General features: G+C 43.0%; 2 protein-coding genes across 30 annotated transcripts in view; one reads left to right on the forward strand and one right to left on the reverse strand.

Annotated features, from left to right (window-relative positions):
- The window catches only part of ACTR8 (actin related protein 8), a 183,108-nt gene that overhangs the window by 125,713 nt on the left and 37,814 nt on the right, over positions 1-19,581 (forward strand). The gene's annotated exons all lie outside the window — the stretch shown is intronic.
- Positions 1-19,581, reverse strand: part of CACNA1D (calcium voltage-gated channel subunit alpha1 D) — a 194,813-nt gene that overhangs the window by 63,732 nt on the left and 111,500 nt on the right. For 15 of the 29 annotated variants that reach the window (XM_081185220.1, XM_081185234.1, XM_081185210.1 and 12 more), the window contains 8 exons: positions 15,839-15,959; positions 14,075-14,189; positions 11,809-11,878; positions 11,033-11,102; positions 9,257-9,398; positions 8,628-8,757; positions 4,917-4,976; positions 2,875-2,981 (listed from right to left, as the gene is read on the reverse strand). In XM_081185220.1, coding sequence (XP_081041346.1) covers positions 2,875-2,981; positions 4,917-4,976; positions 8,628-8,757; positions 9,257-9,398; positions 11,033-11,102; positions 11,809-11,878; positions 14,075-14,189; positions 15,839-15,959 — 815 coding nt within the window. Of the gene's footprint in view, positions 1-2,874; positions 2,982-4,776; positions 4,837-4,916; positions 4,977-8,627; positions 8,758-9,256; positions 9,399-11,032; positions 11,103-11,808; positions 11,879-14,074; positions 14,190-15,838; positions 15,960-19,581 lie in introns of all 29 variants that reach the window. The other 14 variants (XM_081185236.1, XM_081185231.1, XM_081185230.1 and 11 more) reach the window with 2 other exon arrangements.

The following is a 19,581-nucleotide window of genomic DNA, read 5'->3' on the forward strand; positions in this document are numbered from 1 at the left end:
CTAGATGAAAAGTAAAAACAAATAAAGCATTAGCTTGCCATCCCTTAATTTCATTCATCAGCTCTGACAAAATTAGGTCATACTCATGCACAACAGCTCATCACTTTTGAAATACAGTGGTGCCTCGCAAGACGAAAATAATCCGTTCCGCGAGTCTCTTCGTCTAGCGGTTTTTTCGTCTTGCGAAGCAACCCTATTAGCGGCTTAGCGCTATTAGCGGCTTAACGGATTAGCGGCTATTAAAGGCTTAGCGGCTTAAAGGCTATTAGCGGCTTAGCGGCTTAGAAAAAGGGGGGGAGCGGGAAAAAATCGGAACACTCGCAGGACGTTTTCGTCTTGCGAAGCAAGCCCATAGGGAAATTTGTCTTGCGAAGCAGCTCAAAAACGGAAAACCCTTTCGTCTAGTGGGTTTTCCATCTTGCGAGGCATTCGTCTTGCGGGGCACCACTGTAATTTTATTTACTTATAGGAGTAAGTATTAGTGTATGAGTTATTTCCATTCTTCCTTCTCCTCCTCTTCTCCTTTGTTAAATAAATAAACCAACAGGGTGCTCAAGGGGTTCTTACAAAGTGCTTTCAGCAACTTGTGAGTAATCTATCTATCCTAGACAGGGCTGAGTATACTCCACGTTTATAAAACAATGGTTCCAAGGTAAGTAGCTGCAGAAACAGTTATAGACCAGGCTCCAGTCAGGTTTGTCTCCAGCATAGGGACTGTGAACCATCATAGAATCAAGCATGAATGACATCCCATTTGCAACCTGTAACCTTCTAACTAGCTCTGTGGGGAATCTTTCCTTGTTTTCTTCTCCTGTTCTACAGAGATTTTTTTTAAAAAAGAAAAGAAGTCAGACAGATCCAAAATCTGCACCTTCTATTGCAGTGTTTCCCAACCTTTTTTGGGCGAAGGCACACTTGTTTCATGAAAAAAATCTCGAGGCACACCACCATTACAGCCCCGTGACGTCAGCGCGCAGCGTCACGCCGGGAGGGACATGAATTGCTAGCAAATTACATAATCACCTCCTTGAGGGCTGGCTCATATTCTCCGAAGGCAGAACCCCATTAATTAACAGCACAGACTCACACCATAGCCAAGACGAGGGGGGAAAACCTCAGTCATGCACAGTCATGCACAGTCATGCACATGTGGGGGCTAAATGAGGACGAAGACCGGGCAGAGAGCAGGGTTCAAATCACCCCACCTGGCCAGGACAATCCCTGGGTGCTCCCTTGGGCCACTCGCCTGACCCACCTCGCAGGGCTGTTGTTGCGAGGATAACACGGGGAGAACCACGCGCGCCCCCGGGAGCTCCTTGGAGGAGAAAGCGGGCGATGAATGCAATGCACGAAATATATGAGAGGCGACCAGGTTTTGCAGGTGAGGGGCCCCGGCCAGCCTCCGCTTCCAACACCCGGCGCAACGACGCCGAAGTTTCCCCCCGGGCTCGGCTCGGGGAGCAGCGCTGCTCCCCCCCGGCTCCCCTTCGCCCTCCCGGCTCTCTCTGCCGCCCACTGGGGACCCCCCTCACCTGCCAAGTCCGGAGCGCCGGTGGAAGTTGCATGCATGCATGCAGGGCGCCGCGTTGCCATTGCATTGCACTGCACTCCATGCAACGCCTGCACGCATGCATTGCCTTGCACGCCCGCCAAGGGGTCTCCCCGTGGTCCGATGCGTCCCCTCCGGCACGGATGCAGCATTGCAAAAATAAAAAAACCCCGACGCAGCCCTACCTGGGGGGCAGCCTCCGCGGCTCCGCCTCCGCGGGGATCCCAGGGCTCCATCCTGCCGCCCGATCTCCGCGGGGGCGCAGGCAGGCTGCGCGGGGTCTGCGCGGAAGAGCCCCTGCCCGCCCGGCCGCCGCCGCTGCGCTCATTCCATTGCCGGGAGAAGAGCGCTTCAAACAAAACGCCCGGCCCGCCAGGCCACGCTGGGAAACGTAGTTCGCGCAGCCCGCGCGGGCGTGGAGCCCAAGGGCGAGGGGACTACGGATCCCGGCAGCCCCTGCGCCGGGGACGGAGGGGGAGAGGCTGGGTGCAGGGATGGAGGGACGGGTGGGCGAGCGAGTGAGTGAGTGGCAGCCGCCAAGCCTTGGCCGAGAGCCAGGAAGGGCCTCCCCGGAGGAGGAGGAGGAGGAGGAGGGAGGCGCAGAGCGGGAGGGAGGGAGGGAACCCCAGGGGTCATCTAGTGACGGCGCCCCAATCGAAAATTTGACTTTTTTTAAAAAAAAAAAAATTTGAATTTTTTAATTTTTCCCGCAGCACACCAGGCAACATCTCGCGGCACACTAGTGTGCCGCGGAACAGTGGTTGGGAAACACTGTTCTATTGGAAGAACTTTCATCACAGTCATAAGGACAAATCACTTAATGAAACCTGAAGCTTGCAACAGGTAAAGGGCCTCTTCCCAACATTTTGTCACTACTTGAGATTAAGAAACAGAGCTCAGATGCAGGGTCAAGAAAATGCAAATAGAGTCAGGATTGGTTCACAATGGGAAGATAACAGATTTAGCCTTCAGTTCCATTATGTCCCACAGCACACCTTTTTAACTTATTCTTGTATAAATGACCGGCTGTACAGGGATCCTGTACTATTCAGGATATTCCTTTGCTAGAATTTTTCTAGCTATTAAACTACACACTGGAAAAGCGAACATTCCCTTGTTTCTTTTCCTCAAAGTATAGCTATAAGATTAACAATTTGTTAATGGTCTATGGTTTTAAGCTTGTTCAGTCCAGGAACTATGGCAATTGTCTGCTTGTTGGTAGGCCAGTTATTAAATACAGAAATGAGTGCTACTTGTGTACCACATTGCAGATACACATAACAAGGAACAGCAGCAGCCCATAATATATTTATTGCAATACTTACTGAATGCCAAATGACACAAGAGACACACCCACTACCAACAAGTCCAGCAAATTAAAGTAATTTCGGCAGAAAGATCCTTTATGAAGGAATGCTCCAAACACTGTCAGCTAAAAACAGAAAGGTCATAGTTAATTATTTTGTTTCACCTCTGCTTGATTCACAAGGCTGTTTACAAGATGCTTGCACTGAATGAATCTTGCTTAGTGGAGAGACTGGAATACTACAAAAAAGACCAAAATTAAAGAATTTGATTGATGCAACACTAATGCACATTTTGTCTTTGGCTATTCACAATACAACACTGATAAATAAAATACTGTGGACTGAAAAATGCAGGCGCACACACAAAATGTAAGCCACCAGAAACTACGTTCAGGAATCAGTAGCAGATGTTTCCTTTTGGTTACATAATGCTGAACAGCTAGGTTCTGGGTTTTTGATGTGTTCTAATTTTAGGGCACAATTCACTTCAAATGGCTATAGCACAATGTAGAATCCACTAGAACAGAGGGTGGCTGATCCCTGACCTAGGGGGGAAATGAGCAGGCTGGGAGTCATAGCACAGTTCAGGTGAGGAGGGGGTCTGTGTGTGGTGTGTGTGTGTGCGCGCGTGCGAGTGAGAGTCGCATGCACCATTGGTGTATGGTCCCTGGGCAAGGCTGAATGAGACCCTTGGGCCAATAAAAGGTTAGAAATCCCTGCACTAGAATGAGGAACAGCTGTGTTATAATCTAAACAATCTTCTTTACACCATATATCCCTTTATTTCAGTCCCCCTAATATCATGCTAAATAGTTTCCCACTTTCCTGGCAAAACATGCCAACAGAAGGGCTAAGAGACATGCCCTTTTCAAAATAGCATGCTCTGGAATGCTACACTGGTAGAAATATGAAACACATTCAGAATGTTTTAAAAACTAAAAACCTTATCCCTTATCAAACTGAGCATATCTTGTAAACAGCCCAATTAGTTTCATTATCAAGTGTTAATCAAAATGCACTGTAAAAAGAACACACAATAATATGAATAAAGCAGGAAATAGATTTATTATGTTTGATCCTCAGCTGGAAATGCAAAGTTTATGTACTGATTCTTATAATACCACTGGGTCCTGTGTCATATCCAGGAATACTCAATAAGTAACTTGAGATGGAAGTGGCTACAACAGATGATCCCAATCTCAAAGGCATCAAAATGCATGCTCACATTTTCTATATGTTCCTCTTTATTCTGCAATGGTGGAGCAGCTTGACTTCAGCATCAATTGTGCACCAATGTAATCTGTACATCAGAATTCTGAGCGCCCCTGGTGGATGTCCTTGATAATCAGTACACAGACTATACATTGAAATACCAGTTCTGAACTCATGCATGGGCAATACATTTAAGTAAGCATGTTCATGCCTCTTCGTGTATTTAAATGTATACCCAAGATAAAGCATCCTAGTAGGTTTTAGAAAGGGTAGAGTATCTTGCAAGTCCCTTTGCAAGAAAATAGTGGTCTACTATTTTAACTCTGTGAATATATAGTTCAGAAAGAGAAATGAGTAATTACATGCTCCTCCTTTAAAAGATTTAAGATCTTTCTCTTTGAAATGCCAGAAAAGGGAGGAGGAAAGCTCATGCGTAGTGAAATAGTTTTCCTTCTTCTGACAAACCGGAAGTAGAAAAAAAGGATAAAATGAGCTGTCAGATTGATGTGATGATAAAAAAGTAGCTTCTACATGCACCCAAAGGTAAAATAGAATAAAAACCATGACGAAAAATATCCTTTGGTTTCAAAAAAAGGTTTAGATTTGGTTGTTGAGTGAAAAGGCGGAGAACACTTCAAGTGCCTTTTCGTGGCAGGTGACACACAGAAAAAAATCCTTTTTAAGTAAACTTCTTTGTAAACCTGTTACCTTCAAAATGATCTCAAATGTAAACATACTAGTGAAGACATAATCTGCATACCCTAGGATCTGGAAGGTAAACAAAAAGTTACAAACATTATTGCTAAAGCTGTGTCTGAGTTAACAAGGATCAATTAACAGTTAATTACCTTTAACAGGATTTCAACAGTAAAGATGGCTGTGAAAGCATAGTCAAAGTAACCAAGTATCTGCAAAGCATAACATGTGCCACAGTAAGAAATTCATCTACAAATACTACCAGAATTTACAACTTTGATCACATACAGAGAAATGTCTACTTTAGGAACATGTGTAAATTTAGAGAAATAAATAGATGTACAATGACCAAACAACATTTATTTGTTTCACTGAAAATTGCCTCACAGTTGTCCTAATTCACAGATTTGCTTACTTCTAAAGTTATCACTTCATCTTTCAATGTCCCCCCGAAGTACAGGTGGCACCTGGCAATTTAAACAAATTGTTTTCCTTACAGCAATTACTGTATTGGACCCAGACTTTTGCCCTTGATGGTTGGGAAGGCTCCTTCCATTCATGGAAGGCTTTTGGTCCATCAGATGATCCCACTGGGAAAATGGCGAGGGATTCTGCACATCCCCCTCCCCCTATAGACCTCAACAGCGTCTCCTACACTGTTCCAGTGGATTTCCTAAGGCTCCTCCACCCACCCCTGGACAACATGAGATAAAATGCTGGAAGAATGCAGGTGAGGTGGGAATCAGCAGAAGTCACCTCCCTGGTGCAGGATCATACACCAAGTAGAATTCTGCCTGGGCGATGCTCTCAGAGCCTGGGAGTGATATTTAGATTCAACCCATTATGTTTTAGTTATCACAGTGTTCTTGTAAGAAATGCAAACAAATTACTAACAGGTGCAACTTGTTCTCAGAACATAATATAACCATACTAATGAAACAATCTCTGCATTGTTTAGGTTTTGGTTCTTATCGTATAGAGAGTACTGAATATTCAAATATTCTGAATGAGAATACATTACTAAGCCAGCTTGATGTGGTTGGAAGAACCTTCAGAAATTCTCTAAACACACGGAGTCCTTTTTGCACAGATCACAGGGCAAACCTTTAAGGGTATATCTGTACATTGATGTGTCCATGGAAAAAAAGATACCCATTTTTGCCAATTAAAAACATTTCAATCAGGCGTTGTCATGTCATCATGTTACAGCATGAATTTATCTTCAAAACAACATTTTCTCAAAGTTGCAAGTGTGACTGATAGAAATTTGAGCAATTTCTTCTATATGAAATAACAGGAGTTCATGCCGCTTGCAAAGACTCTCCTATTTTGTGTTCACGAGCTATTTATTCATCCTAACATCTATATACCCAAACATAGTTTCCTATAAACCCAAGAAGACTCATTTCAGCTTTGGGATGCTTCCTTGACATATATACAATTTGGCTGTAATAAGTAGCATAACTCAATCCATCCAACAAATGTGGCTTGTGCAATTACCTTCCACTATGCCACTCACCTCTTTGGAAACAAGAGGAGTCAGCATCTAAGTCCCCTCTTCCAGTCCATAAAAGGGGATGAGGGGAGTAGAAGAACAGATTCAGATTCCCACCCCAAAGAGATGATCAGCACTATCAAAACAGACAGCCATCTATTCAGCCTTGCATGTGGAGCTCTGTAACCACTTGTACAATATCCTTCTGTGAATGAAGGACCCTACTGAGAGCTTGTACATGAGAAAGCTTTATACCAAGCATGCTGGGTTGGGATGTCTGCCACTTCAGGCAAAGGGCTAAACTAAATAATAGCAGCTGATTTAAACCTAGTGTAGAAAACATTTCTTCATAGGCACTACCTATTACACTGTTACAACTAAAGATCTTGGTGCTTACATGTAATAAAATCACACCAACCTTGAATGGATACAATTATTCTAACAATGCCTTCTGTTGGCAGGGCCATACCTACGATTTTTTCTTCTCTGCATACGTACACAATATTTTTAAGGTGAGTTTTTTTAAAGGAATAAGTGTTTTTCCTAGAATGGTGTTAGAGAGGTTTTCTCATTTATTTTCATGTTTAAATAGAAGGTGAGAAAATATATATAGGGAACTCTATAGGGAGAGAGAGAGTTTCTCATATATATATATATATGAGAAATACTTTAAAAAGCTGGAGAAACACCCTTTCATCACTTGACCAAATATTTCTGCCACAAATATATAAAAAAGTATAAACTGCTCACCTCCAAAAACAGGAGATGGTCTCAGGTCCCAAATATCTGGAAGACCGTCCCCTTCCCTACAGACACCCTTGGGTGCTCTGAGCAGAGAGGGTCCTCTTGGTAGTTCCATGACCCTCAGAAGTTCCTTCTCTGTGGCAGCTCCAAATTATGGAATTTCTTCCCCACAGAGGTGTGTGGCATTTTCATTATGCAGTTTCCATCATATGCTGAAGATGCACCTCTTTCCCCAGGCCTTTTGACACCTGGGACCCACCCTATTCTGGCAATAATAGTTTGTTTATACTGTTTTAATACTGTATTTTAAATTGTGGTGACCAACCCAGGACCTTATGCTAAAGGGCACGTAATAAATTGAATAAACAGGTAACATACAAATGCACCCTTGATTTGAAATTACCTCTTCGTAGCATTTATTATTTTGTAGAATATGCCTAGAATATGCCTTTTTTATTTTAGAAATAAAAAATGAACGCTATAGACAATATTTATAGCAGCATTTGTACATGAGAGTTGCATACAGCATACAGTGGTGCCTTGCAAGACAAAATTAATTCGTTCCGCGAGTTTTTTCGTCTAGCGGATTTTTCATCTTGCGAAGCACGGTGTCGGAAAAGTTTTGGAAAAGCTTCAAAAATCACCAAAAAACTCAAAAAAGGCTACCACACCGCGTTCTATGAGTTGCTCCTCGAAGTCAAGTCGCAACTGTATTAACGGTGTTAAGAAGAAGGAAACAAACTTGCAAGACGTTTTTGTCTTGCGAAGCAAGCCCATAGGGAAATTCGTCTTGCGAAGCAGCTCAAAAACCGCAAAACCCTTTCGTCTAGCAAGTTTTTCGTCTTGCGAGGCATTCGTTTTGCGGGGCACCACTGTATTATACACCCACTTTAAATAGAAGTAAAATCTATGTGTAGTTGTATTGCACACTGCAGTTTTTATATGCTTGTCCCATTTCATTTTCTAATGTTGAGGTTAAGGGAGCGGACAACATGGTGTGGAGGCTGCAAACTAGGAAGGAGGGGGAGGGGCAAGGCAGTGGAGAGGTCAGTACTGTGCAAACGCAACAGCAGAGCTAAGCTGGCCAGTGAGTTTGCGCCATAGCAACCTCCCCACTGCCTCATCCCTTTCCTTCCCTGGAAGCAACAGGGCTCAGCTGTCAGGTCAGGTGAGCGCCACTACCACACCACATCATGTACTACTGCCATCTAGCTCAATACTGGTCCATCTAGCTCAATGCTGTTTCATGCTGACCAGCAGCGGGTCTGCAGGGTTTCAAACAAAGAACATTTCCAACACCCAACTAGGAATTTCTACATCCTGAATATTATTAGTGTTGTAACTGAGCTTATGAAGACCCCTTCACTGTAAAAACAAAAACAACAACTGAGGCTACTCTATGACTCCAGGCTCCAACCACAACAAATCTCTGCACTATTTTTGTAATCTCCAAGTTGGTTCCAACATCCTGTTGAATCTTAAGAAAATACCCACATGCTGCTTAATTTCAAAAAGCTACACTTATGTACCAATCTATTATATCCATGGTTTGCTCCCATTCTGAAGGGACCATTTTAAAGACGATGTAGCATGCAACTCTTTTGGGGAGTCTGTTTTTTCTTACGTTGTTGCGAAAAGAATGACTGCGAATTGGATCTTCTGCTGCAAGGGAAGCACTGCTAAGCATGATGAAGACAAGGATGAGGTTGGTGAAAATGTGGTGGTTGATCAGCCTGTGACATCCCACTCGAATCCTGAAGAAAAGAATGACAAAACAGAACAATGTCATTACAAGTGGGAAGTTAACTGCTCCTGAAGCTTAAAACTAAGCAACTGCAGAGCTTTATTTTTTAAAAAAGTTGTTCATCTGGAAAGCACCCATGTTGTCTTGTTAACTGCACTAGTAATTCTGGAAAATGTACATTTATATGTATCATATAGGACAGCATATGTGAGTATCTTATGGAAAGTGGCCAAATTTTATAACTTGGATGATATTAAAAAAGCCACATATTTGGATATAGCTGCTATTCAGACCATGTTATTCAAGTAATACGTAATCATTTAAACAACCTACTAGAAGTTTGGTTTGAAAAGAAATGACACATCTGAAAAACAGATTTGTATCATCATTCTGTTGCCTTTTTTTGTCGCAGCCAGAAAAAAGTGTTGCTATTTTATACGGAAGCCTCAGTGTGGTAGTACTATTTAATAACAAACAATTCAAGGGATATACATAAAATGGTTATTTACGGGTTTGTATTGCTGAAAATAAAGAAGGAGCTTCCTTCAGGAATTGGTGTCATCTTTTCCTTCATATTCAGTTCAGATATTCTTCGGGGTCGGGGGCCAGCTGGCACTTCAGGTTCTTCCTCTTCCTCTTCCTCTTCACCTACTTCAAATTGATTACTTTCTTTAATATGTATATACAAAATTTGTAATACTAGAAAATAATATTGGAAATAGATTATAGCCACTAGATATTTAAAACAAATGCTAGTTAATATAAGGTCATTCCTGCCGTTCCCATCATTTGTTGATGTTAGGCCTCCACTCTGAGAGGCATGCGTATCTAAATACCAGTTGCCGATGAGGAGAGGGCTATTGAGGCATGTTGTTGGCCGCTGTGAGATGCTGGCCTAGATGGGCTTTTAACAGCGCTCTCCTCTTTATGTTCCCAAATATAAGTTATTACAATAAAAAACAGTATGTCAATTTTAAATTCTTGTCTGCAGCTTCTAGCTGAGATCATGTTTTCTAGACTGCCCGCTCCCTTTCCTGTTCTGTGCACTTTTCACAAATTCAACGTCAGGCAGGTCAAATCATCCCCTACTGACACAATCAAAGCAACAAGTTTTTTTCAACTGTCAGGGTGTAAATAAACTGCCTTCCCCACTCTGCCCATGGAATACTGGTAAAGCTCTCCATAGACGCGATGCAACTGCAACTACAATACACGCCTTTGTCCCAACTCCTTTGTTTGGTTGCACAGATCACTGAAAATGTGCCACAAGAACATTTTGATTATTGCATGATACTCCCGCCAGTGACTTTTCAGGGACACTGCCCTGTCTGCAAGTAATAGGTGGGAGTGGCAACCTTGCTATGATGGTGAGCACACCTTAATGCAGGTGCAGTAGCTATGGTACTACTCTCTGCATGTTTTCATCTATCTAGAGGTGTGCTCCCATGCAGGAGATACAGGCTTGGAGTCAAATGTTGCGTGAGAAAACATGTAGTCAGCTCACATGCCCTTGAAAACCCTCTCTGAAGAGTCAGGGACACACTCCTGCACAGTGTGTCCTCTGTTGAGGGGGCTGCAGCGGGAAACAGAAACTGCCCTTATTCAAGTGAAAGCACATTGCCCAAGAGTGGGAAAGTGAACAACTTCTAGATTCTTTTAATTTCATTTTAAGTCATCACTGTAACTGCCTCAACCTGTGTCCGGTTATTTAGTTTGGAACATGGTTTGTCCATTTGTCTGTTTTCTATGCATTCTGATGCCTCTCGAGATAGCGTTGCCAACCTCAGAATAATGGTTCCTGAAATGGGGGTGGGAATTTTTGTTGATGTTAGGCCTCCAGCTGCCATTCTGAATCAAGATGGCAGACCAAAACGTGACTTTGGCAAGACTTTGCCCACTTTTTGGCTTAGGTTCAGGTGCCTCTGATCATTGCCAACTTGTCATGAGGGTTCCCAAGGTGAGGGCGACAGTCTTCATCTATGTTTGGATGCCAGGTGCCATTTTGAATCAAGATGGCAGACCAAATTGTGACTTCACCCAATTTTTGGCATGACAAATCCAAACTCACAAATACCATCCATTTAAATACCATCCATTTAAAAAACCACAATATATTTGTGGTTTCCAAAAAAATCCTGGGGAGCACCAGGAATTCCTTGCTAGTATTTCGTAATTGCTGAAATGTGTGGAATCTATACTGTTTCTTTTTCGTTGTATTAATAAATAGCATGTAGTACATTTGACCCAATATTTTTTCTCTTGGTATATGTTAAGTGCATTAGTACCTGGAACATCGCAGGGTGGGTAGGGATCTTTGTCTTCATCTTCCCCTTCTCCGTATTCATTTATGGTAACCTATTACAAGAACAAAAACACTTCAGAAGAAAGGTAAATGGAAGATGTAAACTGATGCAACACGCTAAACCAAGCCACTCTTTTTCCTGTTCTGCCCTCCGCAAAGCAGCCCCATCCCAATCCCAACACTTTACAATCTTTAATTAATTCAATAATTCTGGTTGGAGAAATAAGCAGTAAAAATGTGCTTACAGCTGGATTGTCTCATAAAGAGCCCATGCAGCTTGGTATAGGTCAGAGGTCAGCATTCCAATGATTTGCATTAACTCAAATTGTTACTCTCTCAATAAACCGAGTATAAATACACAATTAAAAATCAAATATTTTTTATGTTAGAAAATAAACCTTCTACTCCATCTATTATTTTAATGATACTGTCCAATAAAATCTAGCAGGTCATAAACAGACAACTTGCAAATATTATCTAATTTGAGTCTCTAAACACACACACAGAGAGTAGAGAAGATCTGGGGACAATCGATGCAAGCGTCTGGGCAGAAAATCCTCTTGCTTGTGGCCTTGAGGCTTGATACAAAAAAGCCATAGGCACCCACCATATGAGAGGACTCAGTGCATTCTAAGAACCTGGCAACCCACATGAGGTACAACCACAAGCACAGATGGAGACCAGTCAGTTTGGAGTACTGGCAGGTGTCTGTACATTTAAAGAATATATAGCACACAGAAGTGAAAAGAAATAAGGTACCTTAGCATCCTTGCCCTTCTTTTGTTCACCTTCTGGTTTGTCCCCCTTTTTAGTATCCAAACTCTCTTTTCTACAAGGAAGAAAAGAAGGGGGTTGTGAAAATAAAGGAGCTCATGTGTGGTAGCTATGAAAAAAGTCAATTGCCAAGCTAGGCATCTGCATAGCTGCAGCCAAACCAAAGCTTTCCCAACCTCACCACCGCCTGACTGCGCCCCTCCTCTGTCCCAGCAAGTGCAACACTGCTGCCACTGGAATTGTTTTATCTGCTACTGAGATAGCTTATGTGCATATTTTACTGTCTGTACACAAGGTAGTAATTAGGCTTTCAATTATGGCGTACTGAAGCAGGTACAATGTGGATGTCTTCACACATGAGGGAGTGCATTTTTCCCCATCCTCCAGGCAGGAATAATATCATTAAGTTAAAATTCCAAAATCTACAGCAAGTCAATACCTTTATTGGGTGCAGCCAAAATGTTACAAAAGCTTAGGAAGCTTTAGAGTTCCCAACAATTCTTCAGCAGGCAAGATGTTAAACAAAGCATGGGGGGAGGGGTTAAAATAAAAAGTAGCATAAAAATTAGGCTGTTGGTGTACCCAAGAGGTCAGCTTATACATTCACTTCCAAGATGCTGACTTCAGGCTGCGTAAGTCCCTATCAGGTACTGCAGTCTGGTAATGTTGGTAACCCCTGGGAAGGACATATTAAGCCTGCAATCTCCATCTTGGAACTGAATCTACAAGCTGACCTGATGACTACAATAAAATTTTATTTTCTGTTTTAGTCTATTTTTATAATCTTTGTATCTGAAAACTGAATAAAATATTTATATAAAAATATATATATATATTTTCTATCCTTGTTCCGCCACCATCATGAACCGTTGAATACTCAGTCTTTAAAACAACAACGTTGTGTTGAATCCAACTAAGTCATTGTGCATGAGGAATGACTTCTCTAGCCCAAGGGAACTTTCCCTCACTCTCCTTCTGCTATGTGCCCTCTGCATTGGAGGGAGGAAAAGTTCCATTGTATTTGTGGAAGTTATTCCTCAAGCACAATGGTTTTGTACGATACAACCCATAGCTTCTTGCATAACTCAAGATAAATTGTAATAGTGATTTTATATGCAGTAGATTTTCACAAGTTAAATGACTATGGTGGAGTCATTAAACAAGAGTTTAACGTTGCCAGCTAACCATTTTCAGAACTGAAAAGACATGTCTAATGCTTACAGTGGTGCCTCGCAAGACGAAATTAATTCGTTCCGCAAGTTTTTTCTTCTTGCGAGTTTTTCGTCTTGCGAAGCACGGTTTCCCATAGGAATGCATTGAAAATCAATCAATGCGTTCCTATGGAGACCGTCCGGCGACAGAGGGGAAGCGCCGCTCTGTCCCCTCTTTTGAAGCAAGGGGCTGCGGGGAGAAGTTAGCTTCTCCCCGCAGCCCCTTGCTTCAAAAGAGGTCCGGGGACAGCGGGAAGCGCTTCCCGCTGTCCCCGGACCTGGGGCTGCAGGGAGAAGATCGCTTCTTCCCCGCTGTCCCCGGACCTCTTTTGAAGCAAGGGGCTGCGGGGAGATCGCTTCTCCCCGCCGCCCCTTGCTTCAAAAGAGGTCCGGGGACAGCGGGAAGCGCTTCCCGCTGTCCCCGGACCTGGGGCTGCAGGGAGAAGATCGCTTCTTCCCCGCTGTCCCCGGACCTCTTTTGAAGCAAGGGGCTGCGGGGAGATCGCTTCTCCCTGCCGCCCCTTGCTTCAAAAGAGGTCCAGGGACAGCGGGAAGCGCTTCCCGCTGTCCCTGGACCTGGGGCTGCAGGGAGAAGATCGCTTCTTCCCCGCTGTCCCCGGACCTCTTTTGAAGCAAGGGGCTGCGGGGAGATCGCTTCTCCACGCCGCCCCTTGCTTCAAAAGAGGTCCGGGGACAGCGGGGAAGACGCGCTGCGCTTCCCGCTGTCCCCAAGAGCTTGCAGGGCAAGCTTCGTTTTGCGAAGCAATCCCATAGGGAAATTCGTCTTGCGAGGCAACTCGAAAACGAAAAAAACCTTTCGTTTTGCGAGTTTTTCGTCTCGCGAGGCGTTCGTCTTGCGGGGTACCACTGTATTTGTAATGATATGTGTGCTGTTTTAACAGGGACAGGACCTCCTCAGTTCACACCAGCTTTCCAAAGTGCTTACAGTGTCCCTGATTCTTTAAGGATCTTTACAAAAGAACCATAAGGGGAAAATCAAGAAAGCTGCTTTCACATGTACTGTGCCATTTTTTCTGTACCTGGCAGTCTTTTTCCTTTCCTTTTCCTCTGCTTCTTCTTTCTGAGCAGTGTTCAGACTTTCAGCATCTGCCAGGTTATCCACCGCAATGGCCAAGAAGACATTCAGCAAGATATCTAATTCAAACCATTTTAAGGATACTGCATAGGTATGGCAACCTAGTTCCTTTGCCAACTGGGAAACATGAAATCCACATTCCTAAATTCAGTGAAGGGCATAAGCAAACAGGTATAGGGTGTTTTTTATTTTTTAAAAAATCCCATGCCTCACTTACATTGGTTTACAAGTCTGAAGCAAATAGCAAATTCACACATTCACTTGAAACCATCCATGGGGAGGATGCACACCCAAGCACCACCCCCAGCATTCCTGCTCCTGTGAACTCCATTCCCAACTTTCATGTGTTGAGAAAGGAGGTCTGGGGTGGTGGTAGGAATTCCTGCTTTAGCTGCATGTTTAGAATCCTCCCTCTGTTTGGGGACCCTGCACAATGAATCAGGGCTCCTAATCAAGGGAAGGATTCTAAGTTCATTCATTTCAAACAGGAGAAGAATCTCCCTTCAACCCTTCCATTAAACACGTAAACACTTGAGGCTATACCTGGCAGGAACGACGTTAGATGGAAATAGCATGCACAACCCCAATTCTCCCCTCAGTACATTTTCAGGCAAGCGTATGAATATGCTTTGGTTTCCGTGAAATGCTTGGGATAGCTATTACATTCCCTGGCAAATTCTCTTGGGCAAGATAATGGCAGTGAGCACAAGTTCTCTTGCACAAACCCAACTGAAATGAAACTAACATGGAAGGGAAATCTAGACCTAAACTCAAGCAACATTTAAAAATTTACTCAAAAGTAGTTGCTGATTTTAGCCCTAATCAGGGGCCACTTCCATGCTGACATACAGGTGCTGTGACAGCTCCCAGACAGGAATGACTCCTCAACCCACTTCAATATCAGGGGCCACCTCTTCACATACTTTGGGTGATAGTCAATCTTGCACAAGTGGATTTCCTCTTCCTCTGCTTTCCCTGCAGCCCCCCGTGGCCTCTCAAGTCTGCTCCAAGGAGCTTTCCAACTTCTAAGATTTGGCAAAGATGGGTGGGATAAGGAAAGGAAGGGCAAGTCCCATAACACCAGCAAAAGTCTGTTTTCATGGCATACAGGCATAATTGGAGATCACCCATAATCACTGTTTGTTTGTTTGTTTAATCACCACACCTAACATAAAGGAATTTCATAACTAATTATATCCTCAACACAATCCAAGTATTTCTCCCAATTCTAATTCTAATAATAATTTTATACTCAGCCTTTCTTCCTGACAGGGACTCAATGTGGCTTACAGAAAGAGTTACAGATAATTCCACCAAGTATGGAAAGTAGCTCATTGCTATCGTTGACTGGGAGTTGCACAGAGTCCAGGTCAAATTATCTGTGATGGAAAACCAGAACAGGTAGAGAAGGAAAACAGAATGGAGCATCTTGGAAGAGGGCATCTGGCTGGCTGGCAACCTGGACAGAAGCATTCCATGCTGCAACATTTTGTTAGAGATCCAGCAATTCCTTATCACAGCTATTTTAACCAAGAACAGAATCAACGTTATCAGTAATGACTGGTTAGGAGACCAAAGTGTTTATAAAAATTTAACTGAGAATTTTGAGAGTGGGGAATCAGAATGTGGAAATCTCCAATTTAAGTATTTTATATTCACGTTCTTTATATTTCAGAATTAAGATTAATGTCTAAAAATGAAAGGATACAGTTACCACAGATGAAGAGGATAATGAAGTATATGCAGACTACCATTCCTGATGATGATGGGCCTCCATAGGCCATAATACCATCATACATTACAGCATTCCAGTCTTCACCTGTTAGAATCTAAGAAATTGATTCTTTATTAATGAGTGAACACGGAACATTAAAAATCAATTATGTTTCTGCTTCAGTTCACAGCATAGAAAAAAATACTCCATTAGCTGTACTTATATGACTAACAACATTCTAACCACTTCTCTTATGCATTGCTTTATACTACTATAAAATAAGGACATACTGTTTTGGCGACAAAGCTTTAGATCTACCAAAGAATTTGCCAATACCTTGCATTTAGGGATTTGGAGAATTACTCTTCTAAAAGGACTGCTGAAATTGTTGCCTATGTGAACATTTAGGGACATTTCTGACATGACATTTATTATCTGCACAAATTATCCCACCTATCCTTGAGTACGCGATCACATATACAAATGTAGCACATGGACCTAGCATTAATACTCATAATTTATTTAGAACATTTCAAGTGCTTAAAGCTCTTGACCTTAACAATTCTTGCAACAGCTATATAAAATAATCTAGAATGATCATCCCCATATTGCAAACAAGATATGTATGGCCTGATGTAGAGAGAATGGTAGATTCTCTTAAGTCCACAAAGTGATTATGTGGCTGAGATGAAACTTTAACAGGAGACTACCTGGTTCACTAGAGATACACCAGTGTCAGGGCTTCACTCTGTCCAGACCTTATCTCTCACCTCCTCAGATGAGAACTAAGGAGACCCTTCAACAGATCTCCACACTGGGAACGACTCTGACTAGACACTTACTTTGGACATCCCTACCCTGTACCCTGGGTCAGGAGGCTGCCATGCCAGCTGTCTCAAGGCCACAGGAGCAGAGGGAACATTGAGTAAGGCAGCAACTTCAAGGCCATCACCAAAGTACCCAGCAAGCTGCACATTAGGCTATTAGGGAAAAGTGCATGAAAACACCTGCTTGGATCAAAGCCTGGGTGAGACCAGGAAGGGGTGGAGCCTCCAGCTCCTATGCAAGTAAAAGCTCTCTTCCAAGCTCCAATCTTCCTAGCCTGGGGAAACAGACAGACAACCAGCTCTTAACTGGGTAACTGCTAGAAAAAGAAACTCTAATATTCAAAGTTGCAATTAGCAAAGAGATCCCTTGGTTCACTTTGAACCTATTAGCAATGTTTAGGATGACTTAAACGGACAAGAAATGTATTGGCTGAGCTAGCCCGAAGACTGGCTGTAGATGTAACAATGAAATCATTAGTCATTCAAGCATCCAAGCTCATTGTTTTCTTGGCACAACCAAAAGCACCTGCAGACACCTAAAAAGCAACCTCTGAACCAGATTTCAAGGGTGCACAGGGAGCCGCAGGATAAAGTAGTTGTGAAAAAGGGGGATTTCTATTGCACAAGCAGAACAGCAGCGCTTGATACAACTGAAAATGATCAAGGGAATGCAATGTGATAATCTTTATTAAACCACCAAGATTCTGCAAATGATCATTTAACTGAGAATTTTAAAAAACAGTAACTTTTTGCTGTTTCTGAAGCAATGCAGAGTACAAAACTCTAATCAAAATGTCTCCAGGTTTTTTCCCTTTGATGTTTTATTGTGATAATTCAGCACCTAATCAGCTAGCTTGCACATATTTCATCTGGGTACATCCATAATATGAATGGAAAACAGTCTGAATATGGTTTCAAATATGGTTTGTTTGTCATAGTTTGGCCCAAAGAGCCCTAGGAACTATAGTTTTATACAGACATTGTAGGTTTGTTCTTGAATAACACTGGGTGATATCCAGTTGTGCCCATCTGCTAGCGGAAATGACTTCCACTCACAACAGGAGTCTCCTTCCTCTCCTCCCGCATACAGCACTCTGCATGCCCACATCTGCTTCTGGGGGGGGGGGCTGAGGTATCCTCCTGCTCTGGAGGCAGGGAGGAAGGAGACACTGGATACCAGCCCCTATAGAAAACTATAATTCCCGAAAGCAATTAGCATTAAACGAGCTTTGAAACTCCTTTAAATAAATAAATGTAGACGCACAGTGCACAGCCAAGCAGACACCAAACTTTTTACTGAACGCTATAGTAACGCTGCATCCAGACATGATGCTAAGCTATGGTATAGTATTACATGAACAAGCATCAGGTTTCTGCACTGCCACTTCCCTCCTTGAAGCAGTCACAAAGAGGCCAGAAGCTTTCCTCTTTGTAGCAGAAGGAACAGTCACTCCACCTCTTCACTGACCAGGTACCACCACCTCCCATGCTGCCAAACTTACGAGCTGCAGAAATTAATTGGAGGGTAGGGAACTACTGTTAGCAAGCTCACAAATCTGTCCAGGCAAGGGCCCAACGTGCACCTTAAAATTATAAGAACAGAAAAGCACTAGGAAAAATGCGTAAGACAGATCCCGAGTTAACAGAATACTTAACTCCAGAATCAAGTGGGATCTAGTATTTTGTAAATGTGCTTCAGCATGAACGGAAGAATGACTACAAACAGATAATACATGTACAGCCTCACCTCAAGGCCACTTCACTATTGTTTCCCCCCACACACATGAAAACTAATCTCTGTTGTATAAAATGCATGTAATTTATAATGTCTGAATGGATGCACTGTCTGTTTTTACTTTCCAGATTAAAGAGTTGGAAGCAGCCACAGAAGCATCAGTGTCCTCATTTATGCACCTATGCTCCAAAAGTTACTAATGCTGACACTAAACCTAGCAAACATTGCTCTCTGTAACATCTTCAACTAAGGCTGCAATCCTATTTCTATACAGTGGTACCTCGGGTTAAGAACTTAATTCATTCCAGAGGTCTGTGCTTAACCTGAAACTGTTCTTAACCTGAAGCACCACTTTAGCTAATGGGGCCTCCTGCTGCCACCACCACACAATTTCTGTTCTCATCCTGAAGCAAAGTTCTTAACCCGAGGTAGTATTTCTGGGTTAGCGGAGTTTGTAACCTGAAGCGTCTGTAACCTGAAGCGTCTCTAACCCAAGGTACCACTGTATACCAAATGGAATTTTCTTGGTCTTGCACTGTAAGTAAACTTGCCTAGGACTGGGCTGCATGATTTGTAGCAACAGCAAATGAACACCAAGAAATATACCGGTTGTGCCAAGTCTGGAAGATATCCCAGTAGTGCAGGGACATTATTTGGGCACTACAGGTAGATAAATAAGAGGAAACTAATGGTTGTCTGGTTTTAGGGCTTTTGTTTTGTTTTAATTACAATAATTTGCCACTAACATTAATGGCTACAATCTAATTAGCCCTTAACTTACATTTGAGGGCATGTGTGAATTAGTGGTTCTTTGTTTCCTTCTTCATTGTTTTAACATTTATATCTATTAGTTTATATCATTTATATCTATTAGTAAAGGTAAAGGTAAAGGTAAAGGTACCCCTGCCCGTACGGGCCAGTCGTGTCCGACTCTAGGGTTGCGTGCTCATCTTGCTCTAGAGGCCGTTAGCCGGCGCCGTCCGAAGACACTTCCGGGTCACGTGGCCAGCGTGACGAAGCTGCAACTGGCGAGCCAGCACCAGCGCAGCACACGGAAACGCCGTTTACCTTCCCGCTATAAAGCGGTCCCTATTTATCTACTTGCATTTAAGAGTGCTTTCGAACTGCTAGGTGGGCAGGAGCTAGGACCGAACGACGGGAGCTCACCCCGCCGC

The sequence above is a fragment of the Podarcis bocagei genome (assembly GCF_964188305.1).
Source record: "Podarcis bocagei genome assembly, chromosome: 2".
NCBI classification, from domain to species: Eukaryota; Metazoa; Chordata; class Lepidosauria; order Squamata; family Lacertidae; genus Podarcis; species Podarcis bocagei.